General features: G+C 53.9%; 4 protein-coding genes across 4 annotated transcripts; 1 reads left to right on the top strand and 3 right to left on the bottom strand.

Moving 5' to 3' along the window:
* Positions 1-1271: 1271 nt before the first annotated feature.
* On the top strand, positions 1272-2385 carry NCS57_01070600 (uncharacterized protein; the record flags this gene model as incomplete). Its single annotated transcript, XM_053060442.1, has 2 exons — positions 1272-1849; positions 2139-2385. 2 exons carry the CDS (start codon positions 1272-1274, stop codon positions 2383-2385), a joined length of 825 nt encoding a protein of 274 aa, XP_052910836.1.
* A 7590-nt stretch (positions 2386-9975) lies between these two features.
* Positions 9976-10486, bottom strand: NCS57_01070500 (uncharacterized protein; the record flags this gene model as incomplete). Its single annotated transcript, XM_053060441.1, has 4 exons — positions 9976-10082; positions 10177-10193; positions 10256-10362; positions 10469-10486. 4 exons carry the CDS (start codon positions 10484-10486, stop codon positions 9976-9978), a joined length of 249 nt encoding a protein of 82 aa, XP_052910835.1.
* Positions 10487-19450: 8964 nt separating this feature from the next.
* NCS57_01070400 (Zn(2)-C6 fungal-type domain-containing protein) lies at positions 19451-20983 on the bottom strand (the record flags this gene model as incomplete). The annotated part of the gene is made up of 2 exons (XM_053060440.1): positions 19451-20583; positions 20671-20983. The coding sequence occupies 2 exons, from the start codon at positions 20981-20983 to the stop codon at positions 19451-19453; spliced, it is 1446 nt and encodes a 481-aa protein (XP_052910834.1).
* Positions 20984-22717: 1734 nt separating this feature from the next.
* Positions 22718-23965, bottom strand: NCS57_01070300 (Nitric oxide dioxygenase; the record flags this gene model as incomplete). The annotated part of the gene is made up of 1 exon (XM_053060439.1): positions 22718-23965. The coding sequence occupies one exon, from the start codon at positions 23963-23965 to the stop codon at positions 22718-22720; it is 1248 nt and encodes a 415-aa protein (XP_052910833.1).
* Positions 23966-24111: the final 146 nt, after the last annotated feature.

Here is a 24111-nt window from a genome sequence, read left to right as displayed (position 1 = left end):
TTGTGAGAAAGATTTCCACAAGGCCGGGGACTAACGCCCGTCGATTAAGATTTCTCGGCTCACCGGACCTGCATGCCGGGCATTTCTAAGCGAACCGCCCGCCAGGGCCGAATCGGTGACAATATCTTCTCTCAAAGGACGGCACTATCAGGTCGTCCACTGTAATCACTGGGAGTTTTTCAGACAGTAAAGCTATCAGTAGTCGCTGGTCTGTTGTGTTTTATTGCAATGAGGTTTATTTTTCATTTATAAAAGATAGTCATGGTCACCAGATTCCCAAAGTGCAGCTCTGACACTCATCCTAAGTCGACTATGGGGACAATCGTGTGGGTGCTTGCTTGCTGGAGGGATAGATGCTGGACACATACTTGGTGAGAATTCTTTGGAATGTCATAGAACTCAAGAACCCTGAATAGGTACTCGTGCAGTTGAATCGCCGGATCACGCTGGTTAGTTCATGCATGTTCTTCGCGAGGTAGTCTCAAAGACTTGGTGGTTATCCCTCGAACTGTATGTGGTGAGCGGGTATTGGACACCAACTTCACTATTTGGCATGTTGGAGAGTATGTTTAGCTATGATCGGCAAACATTCTCCAATGGCATGTCTTTGTAATTTGATGACATGACGATATTTGAAGTATGAGAAAGACGTAGAAGCATGATGCGTGTCGAATGAGCCAAGCTGGCTTGCCAAACACCTACTTTCAACACGCCAAGTCACAGGGATAGATGCATGCTTGCTGCTTGCTTCTTTCCCCTTCCTTAACATGTGAATACCGGCAGGATACCAACAAGTATCAGTCGTGAGCTATTAGCATTCATTTTCCCCTCCACACCGTTCTCTGATGGTGGTGCACCAGGCAATGCCTTTTCCACACCCAAGATTGAAGGAAATTCGATAATAACCCAAACAGTTTGAGTCTAGTAGAGCCGTGCGAGGACTTTAAGAAAACCAATAAGGAAATGATACGTATAAGGAGGAATGGCTTGCTCAGAGGACTCCATCCCAGGATCGCGTAGAGGTTTAGGGTAGTCAGCAGGCATCATCTGCAACCTTACGTTCCTGCATCCGAGCGATCCTGACACGCACGTTGATCAATCAATCCACGTTGTCAGTATTTATCGACAGATCCCAATCAACCCAAAAGGCATTCCGGTACTACTAGAATTGGCGAGAGTAAAGCATTGAAGTACGGCAAGGAGTGGATTGGCCAACCAAGGACACACCGACAACCCATCTCAAAAAGGCAACGTCACAACATCCCATCACCATGGGCTCATCAGACATCCCCCCTCCCTCAGCACCAGCCTGGATCGTCCCGGCATCAACGATATGCCTATCAACCGGCGTAACCTTCTGGCTCCTCGCCTACATCCTCATGGTCCGCCGCTCCCTCGCCACAGGCCACACCCCAGCACCCCTCGTCGCCCTCGGCCTCAACCTCGCCTGGGAGGTCGTCTACGCGTTCGGCGTCTGCGAAGCCCCCATCGAGTTCTTTGGCTTTACGCTCTGGCTTCTCTTTGACATCCCCGTCGTCTACGCTACCCTTAAAACGGCGCCTAGGTCCTTTGCGAGCAGCCCGCTCGTTGCGCGCAATGTGCCGTTGCTGCTGGCTGGTGTGTTTGCCGCCGGGTTGGTCGGCAATGGGCTGTTTGTTTGGTGGTGGCTCAAGGAGCCTCACCGAGGGTACGGCATCAAATGGGGAAAGAACTGGAAGGGCCTTGAGGCGCGCGACACGACTGAGCTGGCGTTTTGGTCTGCTGGCGTGGCGCAGATGATGTTCAGCGTTGGTGCCCTCGCCATGCTCCTCCAGCGAGGACACTCTGGTGGACAGAGCTATGCAATCTGGTGAGTTCAAACATGCACATATCGATCTTTACGCAGAGGGGGTGTGTCTTGATCTGCTGTCTCGTCTGTTCTCTCAACACTTCTGCTTGCTTGTGTTTGTTTCCTTGTCTCGCCCTCTCCGGACCCGACGGTACGGTGCTCTACTGCAAATTACGTGTCAGGTGAGAGTTGAGCCAAGGAAAAAACAGACAAGCAAGGACTGTTCGCCTCGTCATGAGGAAAGCAAGAAAAAAAAAACGCCTCAGTAATCTTGGTCCTGCAATAGCGCTAATCAAGAGTCACCTTCTAGGTTTTGCCGATTCATCGGCACAGTCGTTGGCCTCCCCATCAGCTGCATCCTACTCTGGTGGCACTGGCCAGAGGCGCATGGCTTCGTCTTTCATCCTCTGGGTCTTTTCTTTGTTGGAACTGCGGTAGTCTGTGATCTATTGTATCCGTTCCTACTGGCCTATGTTCGATCAACCGAAAGGATCCTGCCTGATGGAACCGTGGTGGCCGGAGAGACGTTTGCCGAGGTAGAGAAGAAGCAGCAATAAGGAAACGGCGCAACAGACGCGCTAGCTGACCATTGTGACTCTCTACCTGCGGCGTGTTGGTTGCATTTCCCTCAAACAGGGGAGACAACCCGGAGATGGATAGATAAAAAGCAAGAAATGACACATCTGATTGCATTCATACATGAGCCTGGTATCACAGGACCAGATAACGCCCTACTTGCTGGAATCATACCTGTTTGTCAAGCCCTCCCCAGGTCCAGTGATAAGGTTTTTTTTTTTTACCTTCGCCTCGCGCGGCCGGGACCAGAACACATGGTGATGTGCCGTGCATGCGTGAATCACTGTGACTGAACAGACGATGCAACCTCAGATCCGAAATCTCGGAATCATGGTTGGTGACAGACAATGCAAAGAGGTAGGGGGGATGACCCGGTTGAGCATCCAATTAGAGGCTGACGGTGGTTGCCTGTGAAGATCGAGATTGCGTCAACTCGGCCAGTCTTCTTTTCTCTCAATCGAAGCTTGTGGCGGTTGGGTGCTCATCATGCGTCCCTCTTGCAGCGATCACTCCTCTAGCGCCGCCGCGGAGAATGCCAGTCCATATCCGCAGTGAGAGCCGGATCGTGGCTTTTCGAGATGTGATAGCCCTGGCAGATAAAGTCGCAACCAACACTCTCGGCAAAATGGGTGGTGTAGGGGAGTGTGAGAGGACGTAGATATGACGATCCCGATAAGTAGTCCCCCCAAAGAGAGCCCAACATCTTTCATTTCATCTACTCTCACCGTTGCAACACCAAATTACTCCCGTAACTCGCAGGCCATATTTACCCGGTCAGAGGGAAGGAAACTTGAATGAGCATGGGCAAATGCTAGCTTGAGTGGGATTGGACAACGGAACCAACAACGGTCAAGCCAACAAACCAATGGTGTCTAGGCATGCAAGCAAACCGTACATAGAAACTTGGCTTGCCATGATGACCAACAGGAAAAAAAAGGAAAAAAAGTCCGCCGATATTCGCCAATGAGAACATGATCCAGCCTGTCGGTAACAAAAGAGAAGCAAACAACACACATTGCGGCAAGGGCACGGGATCTCGATCCTGGGAGTGAATGTGTGCGCACACGCATGCACTTGCACTTGTCGCACCTTCCGTGTTGGCCAAGATGTTGGTTCGAGGCCTTGCATCCTCGTTCCATTTCCTTCGTTCGGGGAAGTTGTTGGCCCTGACTTTATTCTGGACTGGGGTTCCGTATATCTTTGACCATGAGGTTCATCATCCGAGACATTTGCTCAAGCTGTTGCTCCCGTCACGCGTTAGCCTTGTTTGCAGAGACTCTGATCCAAAATGAGAGGAGCCAATAAACGTAAAACGCAGGGCGCCTGTTAGAGAGACGCCATCCAGAGCAAAAGTCACATGCTCGCGGGCTTGTGCGGGTGCAAGGCATGGCAACGTCAGGGGGGAGAGACTTCTGGAACCTGTCAGGGGTGGGACAAATCGTGGAGAAGGGTTACTGCTAGAGCATGCATTGCAGTCCTGGCATAAGAACCGTCGGATAGCGTCAGGCTCATCATGTTTCATCCCGGTCTGGTCCTTGTCATGGAGCCTGTCCCCCAAGTTGAGCGAGATTTGTCCGGAGGTCATGACCGATGTGTGCGAGGAATCAGGCGCAGGCGGATAAACATCAGGGTCTTTTTCGGCAGGACGCTTTCCGGGGGCGTGAAGATAATACACAGGAACTCTCCCATGATCATGACACCGTGCTTGGCGAGTGTGTGGTATCAGGCATCAGGCATCTTGTGTTTGACAAGAAAAAAAATACTCCGTGGGTCGAAAGGAACAGGGCAAAGCAACGTAACCTCCTCATTTGGGAAAACGGGCATCGGGCCTTTCTTCTTTTTGAAATCGAAACTGACCCGATGTGGGCAGATGAGCACAAAAAAAAGTTCGGCCCTGGGGGTAGCAGTTCCATGGATGAAGGGTGTGAGGAAGTTCTGCAAGAGGACGGTTTAGGAAATAGGATGGCCTCGGCGGAGATTTCCAAACCGACCGTTTGAGTGTATCCGGCTAACGGGTCTATGCATCTGCGAGGGTTGCTATGCGAATGCGCTAATGCAACTAAGCAGGATCGACTTCTTGCTTCCCCTCCCCTGAACCTGGAGGGGGGGGCAGCTCTGGCGTCAGCGTGGAGAGCTGTCAAACCTGTCAAATGCCAACACCCACCAGAGGCAAAACATCCGGGTTAATACATGATGAGAGAAAGTCCGGATATTGTTCGTGATGCGACTCTGTGATTCATCAAACAACAAGGGGGAAGGGGGGTCCTTGAAAGGGTCTACCATGCTTGCATTGCCAGCTTTGGCATTGGTCTTGACTCTCACAATGCCCCGACGAGACACTCATGATTCGGAATCCTAGGACGCTTGGGTCTTGGGCCGGCACGCACCCGTTCGCTGCTCGCCATGAAGTGCACTTGATCATGCACCCCCTCCCCTCACCCCGAGAACCCTTCTGGATCCTGGCCGAGACTATCAAAAGGACGGTCCCTCGTTTCTTGACCCAGTATACGCCATAATACTGGGGACCATGTTTTCCCCTCATACGGCCAGGAATACCCGGGCTTACACGCTTGGAAGCGAGAGAGAAGTGTGTGTGTGTGTGTGAGAACCCAATGGCAAACCATATCCCCAACCACACGACTCGTCCTCCAACTGCGCCACGGCCCGTCGGGTGCGCCTCTACCCTTCATCACAGGGCATGCGACATCATCTCTGAATCGAGCAGGTGTGTTGGGAGCGACCCTGTTTTTTCTTTCCTTTGCCGCGGATGCTGGGTCGCGCCTCGGTGAACAGCGCTGCAATTGGACTCCCCAGTATGCAGGGTTTCCATACCGGTGAGCGGTCTCCTGTGGGGTAGGCCCGGCCAGCACGCGACGGCGGCGTCACGTACGTACGGGTTGCTTCTGGATTTGGGAATGTGGTATCGGCCGTGACATTTCATCTCCGTAGAGCAAGCCTGTCGGGGTAGAATCCTGGCGGGCAGTCTTGTCGTTGTGCTTGGTGGTTGGTGAACGACCAACCGTTGTGCTGAATCGACGCTTCGCTTATTTGACCGTACGTCGACCTAACGTATGACATTGTTTGTGAGCGTCGCAGTCAACTGCAAGCCATCTTGGATAGCGTTTCTCCTCCATCTCATGTGCCCAGGCACCCGAGATTCCGCCAATTCGGAACGTAATGGGAGGACTCGCTATCACCAGCATCCCACGCCCGGGGACAAGGTTGCCATCACCAGACCCGCGTGGGGTCCCAGGCTCCGGCAACGCACAACACGTGGGAGGCTACTGGGCGATAATTGCTGGTCCGCCCGCGTCTATCAGGTCGTCTGATGAGCCGTGTTCGCATGATGATAGGGGACTGGGAGATGACGAAATAGAGTTCCGGGTGTTGGTTTCGGAGGAAGTCCATTGAAGGCCGTTTCTTTGACGTTGTCGTTGTCGTCTGGTGTTGCCCCCTCTAAACTCCCGTTCCTGAACAGCCATGACCCTTGCATGGATGAGGGTTCGACGTGATACCACCCACCAGAAGGTGAAGTGGTCGTCGCATTGCGGCATCTGGGTTTAATCCCATCACAGCCCTTTCGGCGGCTGGCAAATGCAACCGCCAAGCTTGAGGCCATCCTGGGCGAATCTATGCAAGGTAAACTCCTCCGATGTGATGAAGGAGGGGGGGACTGCGCGAACTTGTGATGAAACTGACCGGACCTGGCCCGAGCACACCGGCCGAGAAGGAATTACCTTTCAGGTGTGTCTAGATCCTTGGAGATTTGTCAAACCGGCCAGGTTAGAGGGTGGGAGATGGTAATCAAAGGGTCCTTTGGGAACAGGAATGGTAGTAAATGGGGAAGAGTCCTGATAAGGAAGTGGAATCGGCCGTGGTAGGGCTGGCGTGTGACGAGGACCCAAGAGTGGGCTTCTACTTTCAGGGAACAATCAGACGATCCCATGAGACGGGGGGGAAGGAAAGGAGGGGAAAAAAGATTTGCGTGATGATTTACAGTGCCGGGTTCGTCGTTACATGGGTGCCGTCCCAGCTGGTCGGTATAGGTACACTCTTTGATAAGCAGCACAACCACCGGAGATGCAATGGCGCGAACGAACGATGCATCTCCGTCTTCTTCACCCCCTTCTTTCGCAATCAATATCCGCCCCCCATCCTCAGCTTCAGCCTCATCAGGGTTCCCTTTGAACGAAGCCATCTCATGAGCCTATCAACCCAGTACCGAGTGCGCCCTGCCGCCCACAATCCCGAGACCGCCATCATGTCTCTCTCCCACGTCAAGACATTTACATGCACCCCACGTCGCCATCTCTGCGAGATCGAAACCCATTATTAAACCTTTTTTGAGCCCCCGTGACCTTGGAAACTCGTACGTGATAAGTTTTTTTTACTCTGTACGGTCTAAACTACGTTACCCGCCTACTCGACGTGGCAATCAACCCGACGCCGTTGAGCGCAGTGCCGAGAAAACCGGCGGGGACAATACATGCCCAATCCTCATCCCGTCTGGGCGTTTTTACGACCAACGCGAACCAGGGCGGCGATTTTGGCGCCGCCGGCAGCGCACGTGCGGTCGTGTGAGGCTGTCTCAAGCGCCAGCAGATACCTTACTTGCCTGAAGGATGCAAGGGCTGGCTGAGTGAAGCGTCGGTGAACAAGTCAGCTCGGCCTCGTTCTTATCACCGGGTCGCCGACCTCCGATGTTGTTGGCACCCCAGTCTGTTGGGTGATTAGAGATGCGTTTACGAGCGGTGAAAAATATTGGTTTTTGCTTGGATTTGGTAGCCGCGCTTTGCGAAGGGGGGCGAAAAAAGACATGGGCAAACTACAAGAAGGGTGGTTTCACAGACGCAGGGCCTTGATGGGAGATTGCTGCCAGCCAAGCGTTGTTGTCTCACTTGTCACCTTTGGCCACTGCTTCGTAAAATGCCTTGCAGAGAATGTTCACCTAGCAATCATGAGTGTCATGACGGCATGCGCCGACGATCTCTTTTTTTGCTCAACATTATCAGATTGATAAACCCGAAGAATGCCGGTCAAGAGGCTGTTCCACCAGGGACACCGGGCGGAACAGCTAACATGACAAGACCGGGATCCGGCAGAGGGTAAAGCTTGGTTGTGAAAAGAGACAACTACCGTAGAGCACATTGTGGCTTGCATGCATTCTGCACGAATCACCCAGCACGCAGTAGTAAAAAAAAGCAATGACAAAAGCCACAGAAGGAAAGGAAACGAGGAAACCTTGGCAAACGCGCTGCCCTTTTCCTTGTTCCTCTCTCTTCTGTCTCAAGACCTTGCAGGGGGACCTTGCTGGCGGCGCGGTGCAGTAGCGTCGGCTCAGAAGATGGTGGGAGGGTTTTGTCCACAGTCAAAGAGGAAGAAAAACGTGGGGAATGAATGTTTGGTCCGTATAAGTTTGAGGAGAAGGGGAGAAAAGGGAGGAGGATTTGAGGTGAGATTGGATGGTTGATCATGGCATGATAATGCATGCGGTGATAAGATACGCCTCTGTGTCTTACTTGACTCAATATCTACCTACCTCTTTGGATGATACATGTTGATCAAGCACAAATGATGAAAATCCCACGCTTCCAGAAACGGGATAGAAGGATGAGACAAAGCTCCAAAAGTGGAAGACCAAAAACCCACAACGCTCGAGCACACTCTTGAGCCCATCATGTCTCTCTCCATCCCACGTCTTTCCGGTCGTGGATACCGAGCTTTTCTCAACACCAGAAAACCCTCCCCCATCTCGGTGAGCTGATGGATACTCCATCTATGAGTACTTTTTTGCCACGCAACGTGGGATTTCGGAAAGTTCAGAAATTCGCTAGAACCAACAAACTCCCCGGCACTCGAAAAAGAACGAGAGCGGGATGACCACCTAGCCTTGACGGGCCGGAGCGGGCTCTAAACCAACCTAGTCAGGTCAGCCCCCCTCTCTCAAAACGGTGTTCCCGTGTGAACGCCTTCTCGCCTTTTTCTTCGCGTCTTCGGTATCTCGCTCGGGATGTGGGAAATGGCGTGCACCCGGAGGGTTTCTCTTTAGTCTCGTGGGGGAAATCGCATGTGAGCGGCCAACGACGTTTCTTGCAGCTTTGGCGCGGAATTTGAAGTAGTTGGAGTGTGTGTCTATGATGGTGTAGTGAGTGAGTGCCTGTGCAGCATCATGGCTTTTCCCTGACATTGCCGCGCGCTGGGCGTCATGACCATTTCAACGCACAGTAGCTCAAACATGGAGACTCAAGAAAAGATGGAGAAAATTCAAGCAATATATTCTAATAATTTCATCATGCGCCAAACAGTATGCAAGCTAGTCAGCTGTGGTCAGTAAGGTAATTGGCAAAGTAATGATCCATCCGTCCATCCAAGTCCCCCCCATCCATTCATTCCCCGATGTCGGGTTTCCCTCCAATTTCCAAAAAAGTTCCTTTCCGTCCCGCCCATTGAAGCGCGGCAAAAACGATGATAACGCCATGCCACGGAGTGCAGAGTAAGTATATGTGAGGTTTCCAAGCCCAATGATATCTTTCCATCCCGTAAAATGCTCATTTCCAGCCATGCAGTTAGTAAGACAAAATAAAAAACGCGTCGAAAAAAAGCTCCCTCTCTTGCCGGTGTGATTTGATCCTCCTCTTCTCTCTTTCGTCTCTCGTCTCCTCAAGGAACAGGGTTGATGAAGCTTCGTGTATCATGCCTGTCCCACGCAAGATGGGCTTCCGGTCGTGGTCATCCCACCTCGAGCAGGCATCTCGACAGGACTGCCAAAGCGCCTGGGGCTGGGGTGGCGTCCAATGCCGACGTGGAGATACTGGTTGCGGCGCTCATCATGAGGGTGTCGGGGGGCCTTTGTGCCCATCGAGATGTGCCATCCATGGAAGGCCTTCCATCCTGGTCTGTGGCAAAACGCGCTGCTCTGCATCCCCCATCAGCCGCCCCCAGCTCCAGCTCCCAGCTCCAGAAGCTCCCCCAGTCCCCAGCTTCTGCTGATCGACGCTCAACCTCCCAAAAAGGTACCACAGCATCAACACCCTCCTCTGTAAGCGAGGAAAAGAGGAGTAAACCACCGGCCGAGGTAGGTTTGCACCCAAAGAGCCAATTCTTATCCACCTTGGGACGAACAATAAAAAAACGACAAATTTCCTCCAGCGCCCTGACAATTCCAGATTTTGCGTCAAAGATTTTTCTCCTGTTTTTTGCGGTTTTCGGTACTGTAATCGTTGTTCCACGTTGAATACCGTCGTGTAGCCTCTCATCCGTCCCTCTCGCGCATCCGCATCCGCATGGGCCGAAGGTGGGGTTGGCCAGTCAAGAATTGGATGCAGTGCACTTGGCGTAAACGCCTGCAGATGCACCGTCTGCTGTGCAGGTCGGCGCTGCCGAAAGAGCGAGATGAGGGTTGTCTTCATGTTTCAAGTCACCCGAGAAGCCGGATTATCGATATCGGATCGGGTGTGGGGGAGTAGAGTATAGAGTGGTGCCGCCTCGATGAGGAACGCGGGCCGGCTGGCGGCATCGTGAGGGCGTCGTGATATGCCTCGATGGTTACCGGCCCGTGACGTGAAGCGCACTCATTGCGCTGGGACTTGTTGGGCAGAGTAGGACATGCGTGACTCGGGACGCTGGATGAGTTTTGCCCACGGGTGGTTGCTTGGCTGCTGACGCTCGCGGCAGGCGGCTGGGTAACTAGTTAGTATGATGCATCGCCCTAACAATGGTCCCGTCGGTGGAGAGGATGATTCCGCTCGGCCTTGGAAAAGATCAAGACATACCACAAATGTCGTCACCCCTTTTGGTAGACCGTTAGCAACGACTCATGCAGACTAATGGATGGGATCCGCGTTGACTCACCAGTACTGCTTGCTCACGATAGTGGGCGGGCATCGACGCTCCGTCTCGATGTACTTGGGGCACCATGACTCTACCAAATGGTAGTGGTGCTGGCAGCTCAGCTCCTTCTGAATAGAGGATGATTGTTAGTCACGATCCCTTGCCTGACTCCTTTGCGTATGATCCTTGTCATGGCCATGACCAAGGATTTCCATTGCCAGTCGCCCAACTTACGTAGATGTAGTTGCACATGGTGAAGAAGGGACGTAAAGATCGATAAAGAATGAATGATTTTGTCGAGTATCAAGACGCTGCTGAAGCCGTCGGGCGGTGTTGAGATATATAGGCCCAGGTCAGACGGTCGTGGGGTAGAGTAGTGGCGAGGTAAGAGTTGATGCCGGGCAGTGTCAATGGCGGTGATAAGGTTGAACTTGGAAGGACAATGACAACACGCTGCAACGTCGACGTCAACGGTGTCGAAGGGAGGTTGAAGAGTATTTAAAGACGAGATGGACCCAAAACAACGGAACCGAAGCTAGTCATTGAATCCCTAGAGACGGGGTGAGAAAGGCCGCTATTGTTGCTGGACGGGCTCAAGGTTGTTTATTATAAGTCGAGAGGCACCAAAAAACGAGTCCCAGACCCTCCATGACCCCTGTTGACAGCCCACTACCAGAATGGAGTCTGGACAAGGACCTGGTCTGAAAAGCGAAAGCGATGCCAGAATAGCCAGAGCACCAAAGCACAAGACGCACACCACAGCCAGCAGTGCGGTCGGTACGTCTGGGCGGCCTGCGAAGGAGTGTGTGCCAGAGGTCCCGTCCGCAACGAGACCCAAAAGAGGACCTGACCCCCCTGCCAGCGGAGGCGTAGGTAGATGGGCAGGGGGGGTGTGTGCGGTGTGTGCCTCGAGGTGCGTGGGTCAAGTCTTTTTTTCTTCTTTGCAGGCGAGAAAAAAATTAAGAAGAAACAGGGGTCCGGGGTTGAGGAGCTGAAGAGCGGAGGGAGTGAGATGTGGGCTCTGGTGGAGGAGGGTGAGGGTGTCTGGCCTTGTTACAGAGATATGCAGGTATTGATTGTGTGGGTATGCAACCAGCCGGGGTGCAACCGCTCTGCTCCAGCTCCTCTAGTTGCAATCTACTGGGAGCGAGACCCGTCGACCAAAAAAGTTCCAGTCCCCTTCTCATGGACTACGGACCCTCGAAGGGGGTGACACAGACCAACCTACGAGCCTCGCAGCTTCGGCGTCGGCGAAGTGAGGATGGATTGGATTGATTTGGAATGGAAGCCTGTGGCCAGGAGCTGACCTGAACCGTTATCCATTACCAAGACCCTGAAGGGCATTCATTTCCATGACTCGCCCAGGCCTAAATGGCCGAGAACGAATACTGCCTGTACCTGTGCCTGTGCCTGTGCCTGTGCCTGTGCCTGTCTGATAGATGAACCAACAGCCCTGCCGTTTTGCAAGGTCGAGATTTTTTCCTCTTGCCCTTGCATCCATGCAGAAACAATGGATTGATCCGGAAGCCAAGGGCCAACTTGTCACCGCCGGCAGAGCAACAGAAAAAAAAAAGAGTTGAAAGGATCGTGTGCTGCGTTACCCGCTCCAGCGACGCCCTCTCACGGGCCGTCATCCACCACCAGGCAGAAAAAATGGAAGCTTTAGAGCCCGTCTTTCACTCCACCACTGATCAAGTAAAGTACCCATTCAAAGTCGATACCATTACCGCCGGCACTCAATCCACTCATCAGTGTGTAACCCGTGTGTCAGGTTACAGCACATCCTCACAGCACAGCACGGCGCCTTATTACTCACCGCAATGCGTTGCGCAGCAATATTCTGTCCCAGGGCGGAGCCGCCAATGGAGTCATTCACTGGTGCTGCTCCACACAATGAATGTGCTGTGCTGTGCTTGCTGCCCGCCATTACCAGTCCACGCCCTCAGGCAGCCAGCCTCAAGACTCCAAGAAAACACCCCGGTGAGATTGAGGTCCGTCACCCTTGAGAACCCTTAAGGGCCATTCGATCCCTTGACGCCCTGACTTTCTCGTCTTGTCAGGTCCCCACCACCAAGGGAAGCACCCGACGACAGAACAACACCACCTCGGAGAGCCACCATCACCTCTCATCTAAATCACCCTCCGTTGATTGGGAGTAAATGGCATCACCCGACAGACGGGCCGTCGGGCACGTGGGATCCTTCACCGAGCCCCTCCTCTCGCGATCGACATGGCCGACTTCCCAGAACGGGTTGACGGACCACCAATTTGAGTAGTCGAGACTTTGGACATGCAACTCTACAGTTCGGATCGCCATGGCCAGTAGTATTCACTGTCTTGTCTTGTGCAAGTCAACCTCGGCCTGCTGTGCTTCCTAGGGCGATCAAGGGACGCGTATTGTCTTCACACCTCCCATCGCCGATTGCTAGCTGCCATGGCTCGATTGACTGGACCCGAGGTCAATCAGGGTGCTCCGTACAGATACATTACATGTTCTCTCATGCCGCGGCGTGCAAGGGTCCTATTTCTGTTACCATTCATACCGGCATTGCCGCTTCTCCCAAAAGTCAGAGCGGTGATGGGCCCAAAAGACAACCCACGTCAATGCAGGAAACAATTTTTTTTTTCTCTCGCAAATGGCTCGCATCTGCAGCTCGATATTACACGCGCCAACAAAAGAGTTACCGTATTGTCCTTCACCAATCGCAGCATGTCGCCCTGACATCTGTGAGCAAATATCTCCAGGTTGGCCCTGGGAGAATGGCCGACATGTCTGACCCACCGTCTGCCAGGATCAGCCGAGCGTCTTCCACCGTTCCAGACGTCGCCGGCAAGTTGGGATTCGTATCCATGGTCACAGACGCCTGCGCCGGTGACGCCATCCTCGTATGCCCTGGGCGTGGAGTCCCAAGTACCGTACCGTTCCGTTGGCAAAAGAGACCACTGCCGTCTGTCTCACAAAGTCGGAGAATCACTCTGTTCGAAATCGGCCCTGTAAACCTGCTGCAGAAGCGTCGGTCAGATGAACCCTCAAAGATGAAGAAATCACCCCATCTCCGCCAGATAAACATGGACTGCTTTGGCGCCAGCTCCACCTCGCACGTGGGCCGAATGCCGGCAGCTTCTTCTCACGTCTTAGGTCGTCAGTCTGCCGAGTGCCCTGTCTGCCCGCCACTCCTGTTCTGGTACAGCCAGAGTTTTGACAGCGCGAGACCGCCCACATCTGCCATCTCTGAACCCCCAACCAGCCCCGTCGGTTTATCACGATGTCGTCGGCAGCTGGGACAGCATCTGAGATTAGCCATCCACAAGGAGATGCATCCAAAAGACATGGCACAGGAGATGCGACACTCCAAACGCACGCAAGGGCACTCGCACTGGCACGCGCATCACGCTGCTCCTACTCCTCCTCCTTCTCACCACCAGCAGCACCTTTGACTGGTTCGGCGCTGGACGTCGAGTCGCAGGAAGCCATTCAGCCGTTACAGCCACGTTGCTTTCCCAATGCAGGAACCGGTGAACAAGTTTCGACATGGCTACGAGTTTGAGCCGGGTCTTTCTGCGGACCTTGCTGTCAGGCATGCCATTCCCACCAATCAAGCCAGACCGACTCCCCGACGTCCATCCATTTGCATTTGGCATCTGCTTGTGCTTGGGGACTTGGCCAGGGCGCCCGGTTATGCCCACATCCCGAGCTCCCTCGATGTTGCGATATTCATCCAGCCGACTGACTGACTAAGAATTACCGTACCGTACGAACCAGGCCAGGGCTGTCCTCAGGGAGAGAAACATGGTGCTCACGGCGTCATGATCAAGGTCCGCTTGCAACACGATGCATCCAACCAGGGCGCCTTCTGGAATAATTTCCACTTCACCCCATCTCCACATTGAGCCGACGCCGTCTGTAGACGGTTACTACACCGCTATCCAATCAGCCCTGCAAGTCCTGGTGCTGCTGTGACTTGGGGGCAAATGAGTGCCAGGGGACGAGCTCTTGGTCCCGTCTACGAGCCTTCTAGCTCTTACCGACTGGCTGGCTTTAGAACGAGATTGGAAGCAATCCTTTCTACGCCCCGGCACGCCGTCTCAGTCCGCCGGGCCCTAGCAGCATCCCCCGGTGTCGACATGCCGTCGATGCACTCTGCTATTCGACGTGCGGTTTCGGCGCCTTGTCCACAGAGGATATCAACGACCCTCGCTCATCAAACAAGGCTCAGCACGGCCTTAACGACGTTGTTTTCATTTTTCATCGGTTCCAGCTCCCTGGTCGTGGCGCCTCCGTCCAGAACCCAGCTTCTTTAGCCCGAAGAACCTGGCTCGGGGTTGAGCAGGCCGCAGTCGTCAAAGCTAGGCCAAGCCATTAAGCCCGTTCTTGGCGAGATTCTGACCAATCACAGGCGTCCCAGCTGCGTGTCTCTGGTTCCCAGGACGCGGGCTCGGGCCTCGGGATGTTCTGCTTCAAGCATGATAGCCCCGGCCGGTTGTCTGGTTCCCTCCCGCTCGTCAAACGCCAACATGGTCATGAACGATTGCAAGGGTATCAAGCATCAGTTATCAGATTTTGCAAGTTTATGCGTACGGGATTGTCACAAGAGGCTTGGTGTTTCGAGGTCTCTCATCCATTCAGGCAGGTATCAACAACACACTCTCTGCCGACGCGGCAGCTGGACATGGACGTGCAGGACGCGATCTTGAAGATCGAGCTCACTGCGCCGTTGTGGGGAGTGCAGAGGCACGCCTCGAAGCCACCATGTCTGGGGTTACGCCTTGAACGTTGCAACGATTCCGCCTTCTGCAGCCTTGTTGCATACCCAGCCGAGGCGGCGTTGCCTCGGACGAATCCTCTTGATCAGGCCGACTGTCGGCCTCGCCAGACACCTCCTGTCTGTTGATCCAGCTGCTCTGCGGAACCGAGCCGTGCCGAACCCTTCTCCTGGAGTCGATGCCCTGGTAGACAGCTGGGCCAAATCCACCGACTCCACGTCGAGGCGCCAGGGTTATGGCAGCTCATTTGACATGTTGCTTTTTCTCGATGTTGGCAACGACGGGGAAGGCATTCGAATCCTGCTTCAACTCCGCCAAGCAGGTCAAGGTTCGCGTTAGTCTCACTCTGAATCCGCCACGGCCGGGGAACAGGATGGAAACCGTGTGCGGGTCGGCCCTAGACCAGCCATGAATTAGTTTCCGAGGCGTTGGGTTGAGTTGGAGAGAAGAAGAAGAGACAACAAAAGAGAAAACAAGGACGATCCGGTAAACCGAAGGTTGTTGGAGATGGATGCGTGCGGGAAATTGGCTCGGCCTTTTCACTGCCGAGCGTCACATCGACAACAGATGACTGATACTGCAGCCACACTGACGCAGTATGCATCAAGGACGCAGACACGGGATACTGAGGATTATTACTTCACAAAGGCGTCTCTGGGACATCTCTAGACACGCCGTCCAGCGGATGGATTTCTTCAGTGTACGGCACTAGGCTAGTTGATGCAGACCGCTCTTTGACAGCAAGCCTACGACGCGGTATCGACAAGACGTGCAGCTGGCAGATGGAGCAACGATGCAATTCTCGCAGGGCCTCGAACTAGGAGGCCTTCGGTTATTCCACTGGTGTGGCCCAGGCTACAGGAATTTTCTGAGTCGATGTCGAGATAGGAAAACTCTGCCGCTGGAAGCGCGATGGAGAGCCCATCATACACACAGACACACACACTCGCTCTCCCGCTCAGGCAACCCATGGGATTTGCACCTGTCGACCCCAGACTTGGCAAGAAATTAGCAAGACCGCCACGGCTTCAGGGCGCCCGTCAAACAGGTTGACAACCCCCCGCCGGCCGGCATCTCTGGCTGCATATGCTATCGGGTCATGGGCAGACTAATCAGTCTGCCGGCGTCCACCACTACTGCGTGATGCCTGCGGGAGGAGCTTCACGTGAGGGTTGGATGGGACACGGCCATGAATGACGGGAGTCAAAAGGTTCTGGACCTCCCCAGGATATAATAACTTGGACGTCACAGTCAGGCGATTGTCTGTTCGCAGCGACACCGTGGTGGCTTTACAATCAATGTCTAGGCCAAGCAACACGCAACGCGAAGTCGCGCCTCAAATGGTAGGTACAGCCGTGAGAGATATCAACTAATACCCTGGAGCGCAGGAAACCGTTCACAAGGATCAAGACTTAGTGGCCCGGGGTTAAGGAAGCGGCCGATGGCTTGGGCGAATGAACGAGGAACAAACGCAGATTATGACTCTATTTGGGAGACTGGACTGCCCTTAGGCCGCCAGACAGAGGCTGTGCGATACACGGGCACACCAGAGAGCGACAACGATCGAGAAGGGAAAGTTGATAACCCTCATCTGCGCGATATTGAGGTATAGGTTAGCAGGCAGTTGGATGGCAACAGTACGGTAGCAGTTTGCAGGCAATGGAAGCGACATTGGATTGCAACGTCGGCCGCTGACTCCGGCTCCGCATGTCGGAGCGACACAGAAGAACGTTTCAACAAAGGAACCCCAAGTCGTTGTTTCAGGCAGTCGAGAAGACCGCCCTGGTCACTCACTCTGACCCTTGATGTCTGCCTGCACACCCTCGGGCCATCGCCATGATGGATGCTCTTTGACAGACGACCCGACCTTGCTCAGGGGCGATTCGATTGGGGAGCTCTCGGCCGACGGAGAAAATGCCCATCGACAAGCCCCCAGCTATTGTGCGCCATCATTTACCGTTGATCGGTGGCATTGATTACCAACTCGGTCGCGAACCCCTGGTCATTGCGAGGTCCTTGTCTCGCACCAAAGGCGGCGGTACCGGTCAGTTGGGATTGGCGAGATGACGCAGCCTGGCTACCAGGCAAGGAATTTCGTAAACAGCCCAGCTTGTTATGGTCTTTGCTTTCTCTCCTTGTCTCGTCATGGAGGGTGAGCGTTGCATTCCTGGGTACAGAAACGTGCCTCGGGGGGCTGGACAGGGGTGTGCACGCCATCACTTCTGCGTTCTTTTTTCCCCTCTGTCTTACTCGAAAAAAGGGGATGGGAATTTCAGATGGCGGTTTGATGGTCTGGACCGAAAAGCCATGTCAGATGGAGTTTTGCCCTTGATCGTCTAGATCAAACCTCGATGCCCCCTTGATTCCTTGGCTCCTTGGTGTTGGGTTGGGCATCAAGATCTTCCCAAGAAAATGTCCCGAGACAACGGCTTCAGTGGGAACAGGAGGCTCCACCGACGTGAAGCTCTGGGCCAAACAACATCATGGCCACGCCGTCGGTGAAAGCTTAATCGTCGCGCGCGCGCGTGTTTCATGGCCTGGGACTGAAGCGGACTGGATTGGTAACACAGCCTGCGCCCCCCGGCATTTCGGACCCTTGGATATTCCCGGATCAACGCCCCCCTTGAAGCCCCGTGGGCCATTTCATCGACTGGATGGACCTTGGGACTTGGGTCTTGCTTGACCTTGACTTTGGACCCTTTGTCAGCTAACCTGCCCCATACATACCATGCCATGCCATGCCCATTCCATTCCATATGGGCGATGGACATGGACATGGACAAGGCCTCTGGACCATGGCCCCGGCGTCGTCTTGAGCTGCCGCAGATTGCGGCATGCCCGTGATGAAGATCACTGGGGTTGGTTGGCCTAGCGAGGCGAGAATAAGGTTTCCCAGGTGCCATGCGAGTTATTCGCAATCACACCACCGCCGTCACTTGTCAGATTTTCTCAACTGCCTTCCCTTCCCTTCTTTGAGGGGAGGGGTTCGATTCGACAGGAGCGGGTTGCATGAATTGGGAACTTGAGGTGGCAATGTCATTGGCGATGGAGTTGTCTCCGTATTCGCTTGGATGGGAAATGCCGCCCTCAAAGGGTCCCCTTTGACGATCGCTGTCTTTTTGAGGCAAATTTGTCTCAAACCGCAAAGACAAGAGAGAATACTTGCTTTGCAAATAACGAGATAATTCCACCGTTGGTTGCCCGTGAGAGGAGTGGATAATCGTCAAAGCGTCTCATCGTGGGATTGAGTTTCGGCCGTTGAAGCACGGCTCGGGGGTGCGCAGTTCGGGACATGCTTTTTTGCCGACATGAGTTTGATGCCCTTTCAAGGATGTTGTGAGTGAATTCACGCCTCGTCATCGGTCATCGTCATACCGAGCTTGAATCATCTACCGTGCTCATCCGGCACATCGACTCCCGAAGTTGATGGATGCGACTTTACTCAAGACGCTGTTGAAACTCAAAACCCCTCCTCTCAATCAAGTCTCATCGCGTGGGAGGAGAATACAAGTGCTGCACCCCCCTCTCGGTGAGGCGAGGCGTGTGACCGACGGGACTTGTAAGCCCGTTTTTGCTCAGGGTAGCACCCAACGGCTGCCTCCGAGGGGGACCTAGGCTTCTAACGGGGTGCTGAGGTCCAGTTAAACACCACAGAGAACCCCTTTGGCCCTCCCCCGGATGCCGGATGACCGTCCCCTAGCGGGCTTCGGTCCTGTTGTTTGTTGTTGGTCGTGGCGCCCGGGGCTATTCTAGGGAAACGGGAGCCGAGATGCATGTCTGCCATAGTTGGCTTGGCGTAGAATATGCGAGAACTGAAGAAGGTTCGCAATGATTGTTACGGGTGTTGCAGCTATTCAGAGATGCACCGACCAGGCATCAAGGTTTAGACCACCAAGTTTATGTTTGCAGCAAGGAAGCTATGGCCTTTGAGATCGAAAACTTGCTGCAGCCCTACGAAGCACTGCGAAGGTTTCGATCTACGTCTGGGAACTGGAAGATCATGTTCCGCACTATCCGGGAATATACATTTTGCTCTTGCATGGTGTTGATTGAAGATCATCCATCGGGTTGGGTTGGGCATGAATGCACTGCGCGCTGCGAATTTGCCACAACTCCTAAAAGGCCAAGGACCTTTGCTACGAATAATATTACTTTGGGAGTGCCAATGTCTCGTTGAGGACGCCACCTCAGTTTCTGGATTACACCGCCGAGTTCCCACTTTGATGTGTTGTTGTTGACCGCTTCACATCACATGGCATTTGACCTTGATAACACGCCCCGACGACGAGAAGGTGAAACTAACCATAGGAATGTATTAGATTACACTATTCCGTGCCTTCCAGGAGGCCTCAAAGGCGGAACCGGGAAGAAAATCTATGCCAACAGTGTCCATACGCGAGAAGCTCTCCTGAGTGCCACCGAACCGAACCCATCGATTTCAATACTATTCCCCTACGAGTCCAATAATGGCTCAATCTCGCTGCGGAGTTTAACAAGATGCTTGGCCAATGCCTCCTCTCGATCTCTAAACGCCTGGAAAGATACATCCACAACACCGGCAAACATTGACGCCGCGTTCCCAGCCCCGGACCAGCGCGCTGTTGATCCTCTCAGGCGGCAGAGGAACTCCTCTGCCAGCTGGATCGTCAGGAACATTTGGAGAAAGGGCGATGACTCGACTGCAAAGGAACCCACGGTTACGGCGGGGAGTTTCCAGAAGCTAAAGGTCGCGCCCGAGTCTGCTCGGGACAACTCCGCGTGGACGAGACTGAAGACTCTCTGATACATGTCTAGAAGGCGGACATATGTTGAGAGGATGAACATGGCGTTGCCTGGGTCTGTCCCGTCGATGGTTGAGTGATGTCCCCTGGCTCCGTCCCTATCTGGTGTATCGGCAGGGGGCTTCTCGAGGATGTCAGCGACTCTTCGGGTCAGCTTAAACATGTCCTCGATGGGGAACCCTTGACTCCTGAACCTCTCGTCGGCAGGACGACCCAGCGACGGACCGCTCTGGGCCACCTCCTGCGGAGAGGGCAGGGCGGACGCGAGGTCCAGGAGGCGGGCGTTGATGTCGGACAGCTGCGCCATCCAGTGAATCGGGGGCGCTTCGGGGTGCAGCGGAGACAGATGGTCAGCGTCGTGCCTCAGGGTGATCTGCCTGGGCCGTTGCTTGGTCCGGGGCCGCGAGCGCTTGTCAGAGCTGCCGTGCTCAGGTACACAGCTTCTGCTCCTCAGGGGCTGTAGCTGTAGCTGTGGTGGAGGTACAGCAGAGGGGACAGAGTCGACAACGCGGTGGGAGGCGTCACCTTGAAGCTGAGGAGGAAGAGGCTCTTGAGGAGGTTGATAAGCCTCGACGGCGAGCCTCGGATCCCAAGAGTCGGCAAAGACGGCCGGAGGATGGACCAGATGAGGATCGTTGACTACTCCTCCCGGGAGCTCAGGATGAGATAAATGCTGGGGAAAAAAGGCCAGCTGGTCAAAGGTGAAGCCAAAGTCGCCGGCGTCGAGGACGGGATCGGGTGTGACGGGGACATGACTCTTGGACGCCGCCGCCAGGACGCCCGTATGGGGTACTATTGGCACTGCTTTCGGCAAAGGGAAGTGAGTCGGTTGATTCAGATGAAAGATACAAGAGAGGTAGGGTCATGGGGAAAAAGGAGAATGGCACGTACCCGCGTCGGGTGGGACAAGACTCGCATCTCCTTGGCTGTCGGTCCTCCGGCGTTTCGGAGAGCGGCGTCCGGTCGGAGCTGGAGTTGAGGAGGTGGGAGGAAGCTGTCCCTGAAGATGATTCGAGTTGTTGTCGACGAGTTGCTGTTGTTGTTGCTGCTGTTGCTTCCTGTACCTCAGGGAAGGACTCGACTTGCACTCGGTCTTGAGTCGGACGCATCGCTCGCACGGCTCGTCGTTGTATCGCTTGCAGCTGAGCTTCTGCGCGTGACATCGATCGCAGGCCTTGCGGATCACCGTCTCGGCCATGGTCATGGCCCCCGTCCGGCGGTTCGAGGGGAGAGACGAGTGGGGAAGACATGGGAGAAGGTGTTTAAGAAGAGTAGAACGCCGAATGACCCATGGCTTGAAGAGCGATGCTATCTCATGTTCTCTGAGACAGGGAATATCATTTTCTTTCCCCTGCCACCTATTCTCCCATTTGGTGGGACAGCATCTCTTCTCCTCTCTTCTCTCAGGGGAAGAGAAAGCCTCATGCATGGACTCGCCTAACCATGCTGCGCGCTTGCCAGTGAGGCGGTTCCGATGCTGTCGCTATCCTTCCTGTGGGACATAAGGGATCCGGTTTAATGGATCAGCGTCTAGGGACAGGCGTCGAGTTGTATCTGCTGAAAGCTGAGTCAAGTGACTCTCCTCTACAACATGAACCCTCAATGGCTCGAAACAAACCCTGCTTTGAAGGAATCTTTTCTTTACTTCATCTCCTTGAGTCAATATCATATCCATCTCTTCACAGATGTAGCGCCTCATCATCTTCCTACCGTGACACAGCCCGCACGCCTTATACAACACTCAGAGGACTCGAGAAAGCCGTTGTGCAACCCCATCTCCAGGCACGATCCAGTCCCCTGGCACTTGTTCTCTTTCACCGCCGGGGACGCGGAGAGAGCAAGATATATTAACCAAGGCCGAGTGCATCATCAGTTTTTCATTGGAAGCCTGTTGGCGACTTGCATGTTTTATATACATGTACATTCGGAGGGGGCGGGATCTCGTTGTAAATTGTTCAAGATCGACGATAGTAACACAGACACGAGATTTAAAAAAGCAATATTATAACACGTGCTCCCGTTTACACAAAAAGCAATCTCTTGAAAGACAAATAACATGACTTTTCTTTTCTCCACACAAGGTGACTGTTATCGATCGGTTACATCCGATCTCGTCTATCACACGCCCCCTGGTTCTTCGCAAGGAACCACCTTGCATTCCCCCACACTGGGTCAGCATTTTGCTTTTCTTCCCCCGTACATTGGGCCCCCTTTTCTAAGTGGTTGCATAGCATATAAAGTCTAGATCAGTTAGGTGCTAGATCGTCTTCATCGGCTCTGTTGGGTGCTAAGAGCCTTGTCTTGGGGTTTATACGTATCCTCGAGTTAATGATACACAGGAACAGATATTTAAATGACAATATCATGAGCTCGGAACCATCACCTCCTTTTCAATTAAGGTACTAAGCAGTGGGTTGCCGTTCTTGTCGCCCTTTTACGGGAAGAAGCGGATGTGATGCCGCTTGGTGGCGACAATGACCGTGAACTAGGACCTACTTCTCTCGCAACAAGTTCTTGATTTATACGAGAACAGGCAAAGGCTGCGAGACCAACATCTCATTCCCTCATCTGAAACCCGAGACGTCTGTCTCACAAGACGAAGGGTCTAATCATCTCATATGAGACCGTTCACTTGTGACTCTAGACACATATTTCTAAAAATAATAACTTTCATTTTTCGTTCGAGATGGGTGGTATCTAGGATATACGCTTTCTACTCTTTAGAAAACAAAATTCGTTATAGTGAAGAAAACCACCCGCTACAGAAAAAAGCTAGGATTCCAACGCCTTCGAAATGCCAGATGAACAAAAGACAACTATTCGCAGTAAAAAAGACAGGACAGAAAAGGAGAAACCCTGACATCGTCATCCCGAATCCTAGCGTGTATCCCATTCTCTTTTTTAATATCCCAGTTCCTCGTTGTATCGTTCTAGGAAATTAGATATCTCCAGTCTTGAACAGCTCGAGGTGCTGGCGCTCGCGGGGAACACCCTTCTCCTCGAGCCAGGTCCTCACGCCAACCATCCAGTCCTCGGGACCGCAGATGTAGTACTCTGCCTCTTGGTTCTCGAGGTGGAGGAGGTTCTCCTTCTCGAGGCGGGCGAGGTCGATCTGGCCCTCAAAGTCAAAGGCGTCGCCGTCCTTGGCGTCCTCGAGGAAAATCTTGGCCGTCACGTTGTCGTGCTGCTTAGCCGTCTCGAGGATGTGCGGCACGAAGCAGGTAGAGCCGGAGTAGCGGGCGCCGTGGATCCAGGTGATGGGTCGCGAGGCAGTCTCGGAGGCGAGGACGGAGTCGTAGATGGAGACGAGAGGAGTAGCACCGACACCAGCAGAGACGAGAACCAGGGGCTTCTTGGCAGCAGAGGTGTCGGCAGGGTTGACAAAGAATTCTCCGCAGGGAGGGCTTAGCTCGACCTCGTCGCCGACATTGAAGCGCTTGTGCAGGCGGTTAGAGACAAGACCGGCGATCTTGCCGGCAGCCACGTCCTCGATGGTGGGCTCCTCGGTGGGGCCCTCGAGCTTGACGCTCACGCGGAGATGGTTGTTGCCAGGAGCCTCGCTGAGACTGAACTGTCGGCTCTGGAGGAGACCGTCGAGCTCAGGGATGGGAATCTGCAGGCTGACGTACTGGCCTGGGAGGAACTTGGGCAGGGACTTGCCATCGAGGGGCTCGAGGTAGAAGCTGGTGACGGCGTCGTTCTCGGCCTCCTTCTTGACAATCTTGAACTTGCGCCACGAGTTCCACTCTCCAGCAGCCTCATAAAGATCACCTTCTCGCTTGATAAAGATGTCGGCCAGCTGACCGTAGGCGGCGATCCAAGCCTCCTTGATCTCGGTGGTCAGGGCAGAGCCGAGAACCTCACCAATGGCACCGATGAGATGCGTGCCGACAATTTGGTACTGCTCAGGCTTGATGAAGAGCGAGACGTGCTTCTGAGCAATACGCTCAACAGCGTGAGACAGCTTGCCGAGGTCGTCGATGTGGGTGGCGTAGGCGAGGACAGAGTTGGCGAGGGCGGCCTGCTGAGCACCCGTCTGCTGGTTGCGCAACGAGAAGTAGTTCTTGAGCTCGGGGTGGGCGCCGAGCATGTTGCGGTAGAAGGTGGTGGTGATGGTCTTGCCGTGCTCCTTGAGGATGGGAGCCGTCGACTTGACGATGGCGACCTGAGCTTGTGTGAGAGCCATTGTGATGGTGTATATGGTAGATGGGAGGTATCTAAAGGAGAAGAGGAAAAAAACTGTATGTTATAAAAGACCAATTGCGTCTTGTTGATGTACTGAATGTATCCCAGAAGTAACGACGTCAAAGTGGCCAGCTCTCGGGGTCTTTA

This window comes from Fusarium keratoplasticum, chromosome 8, assembly GCF_025433545.1.
Source record: "Fusarium keratoplasticum isolate Fu6.1 chromosome 8, whole genome shotgun sequence".
NCBI lineage: Eukaryota > Fungi > Ascomycota > Sordariomycetes > Hypocreales > Nectriaceae > Fusarium > Fusarium keratoplasticum.
The sequence above is the reverse complement of the archived record's forward strand: the minus strand, read 5'-3'. Positions and strand labels throughout refer to the sequence as shown.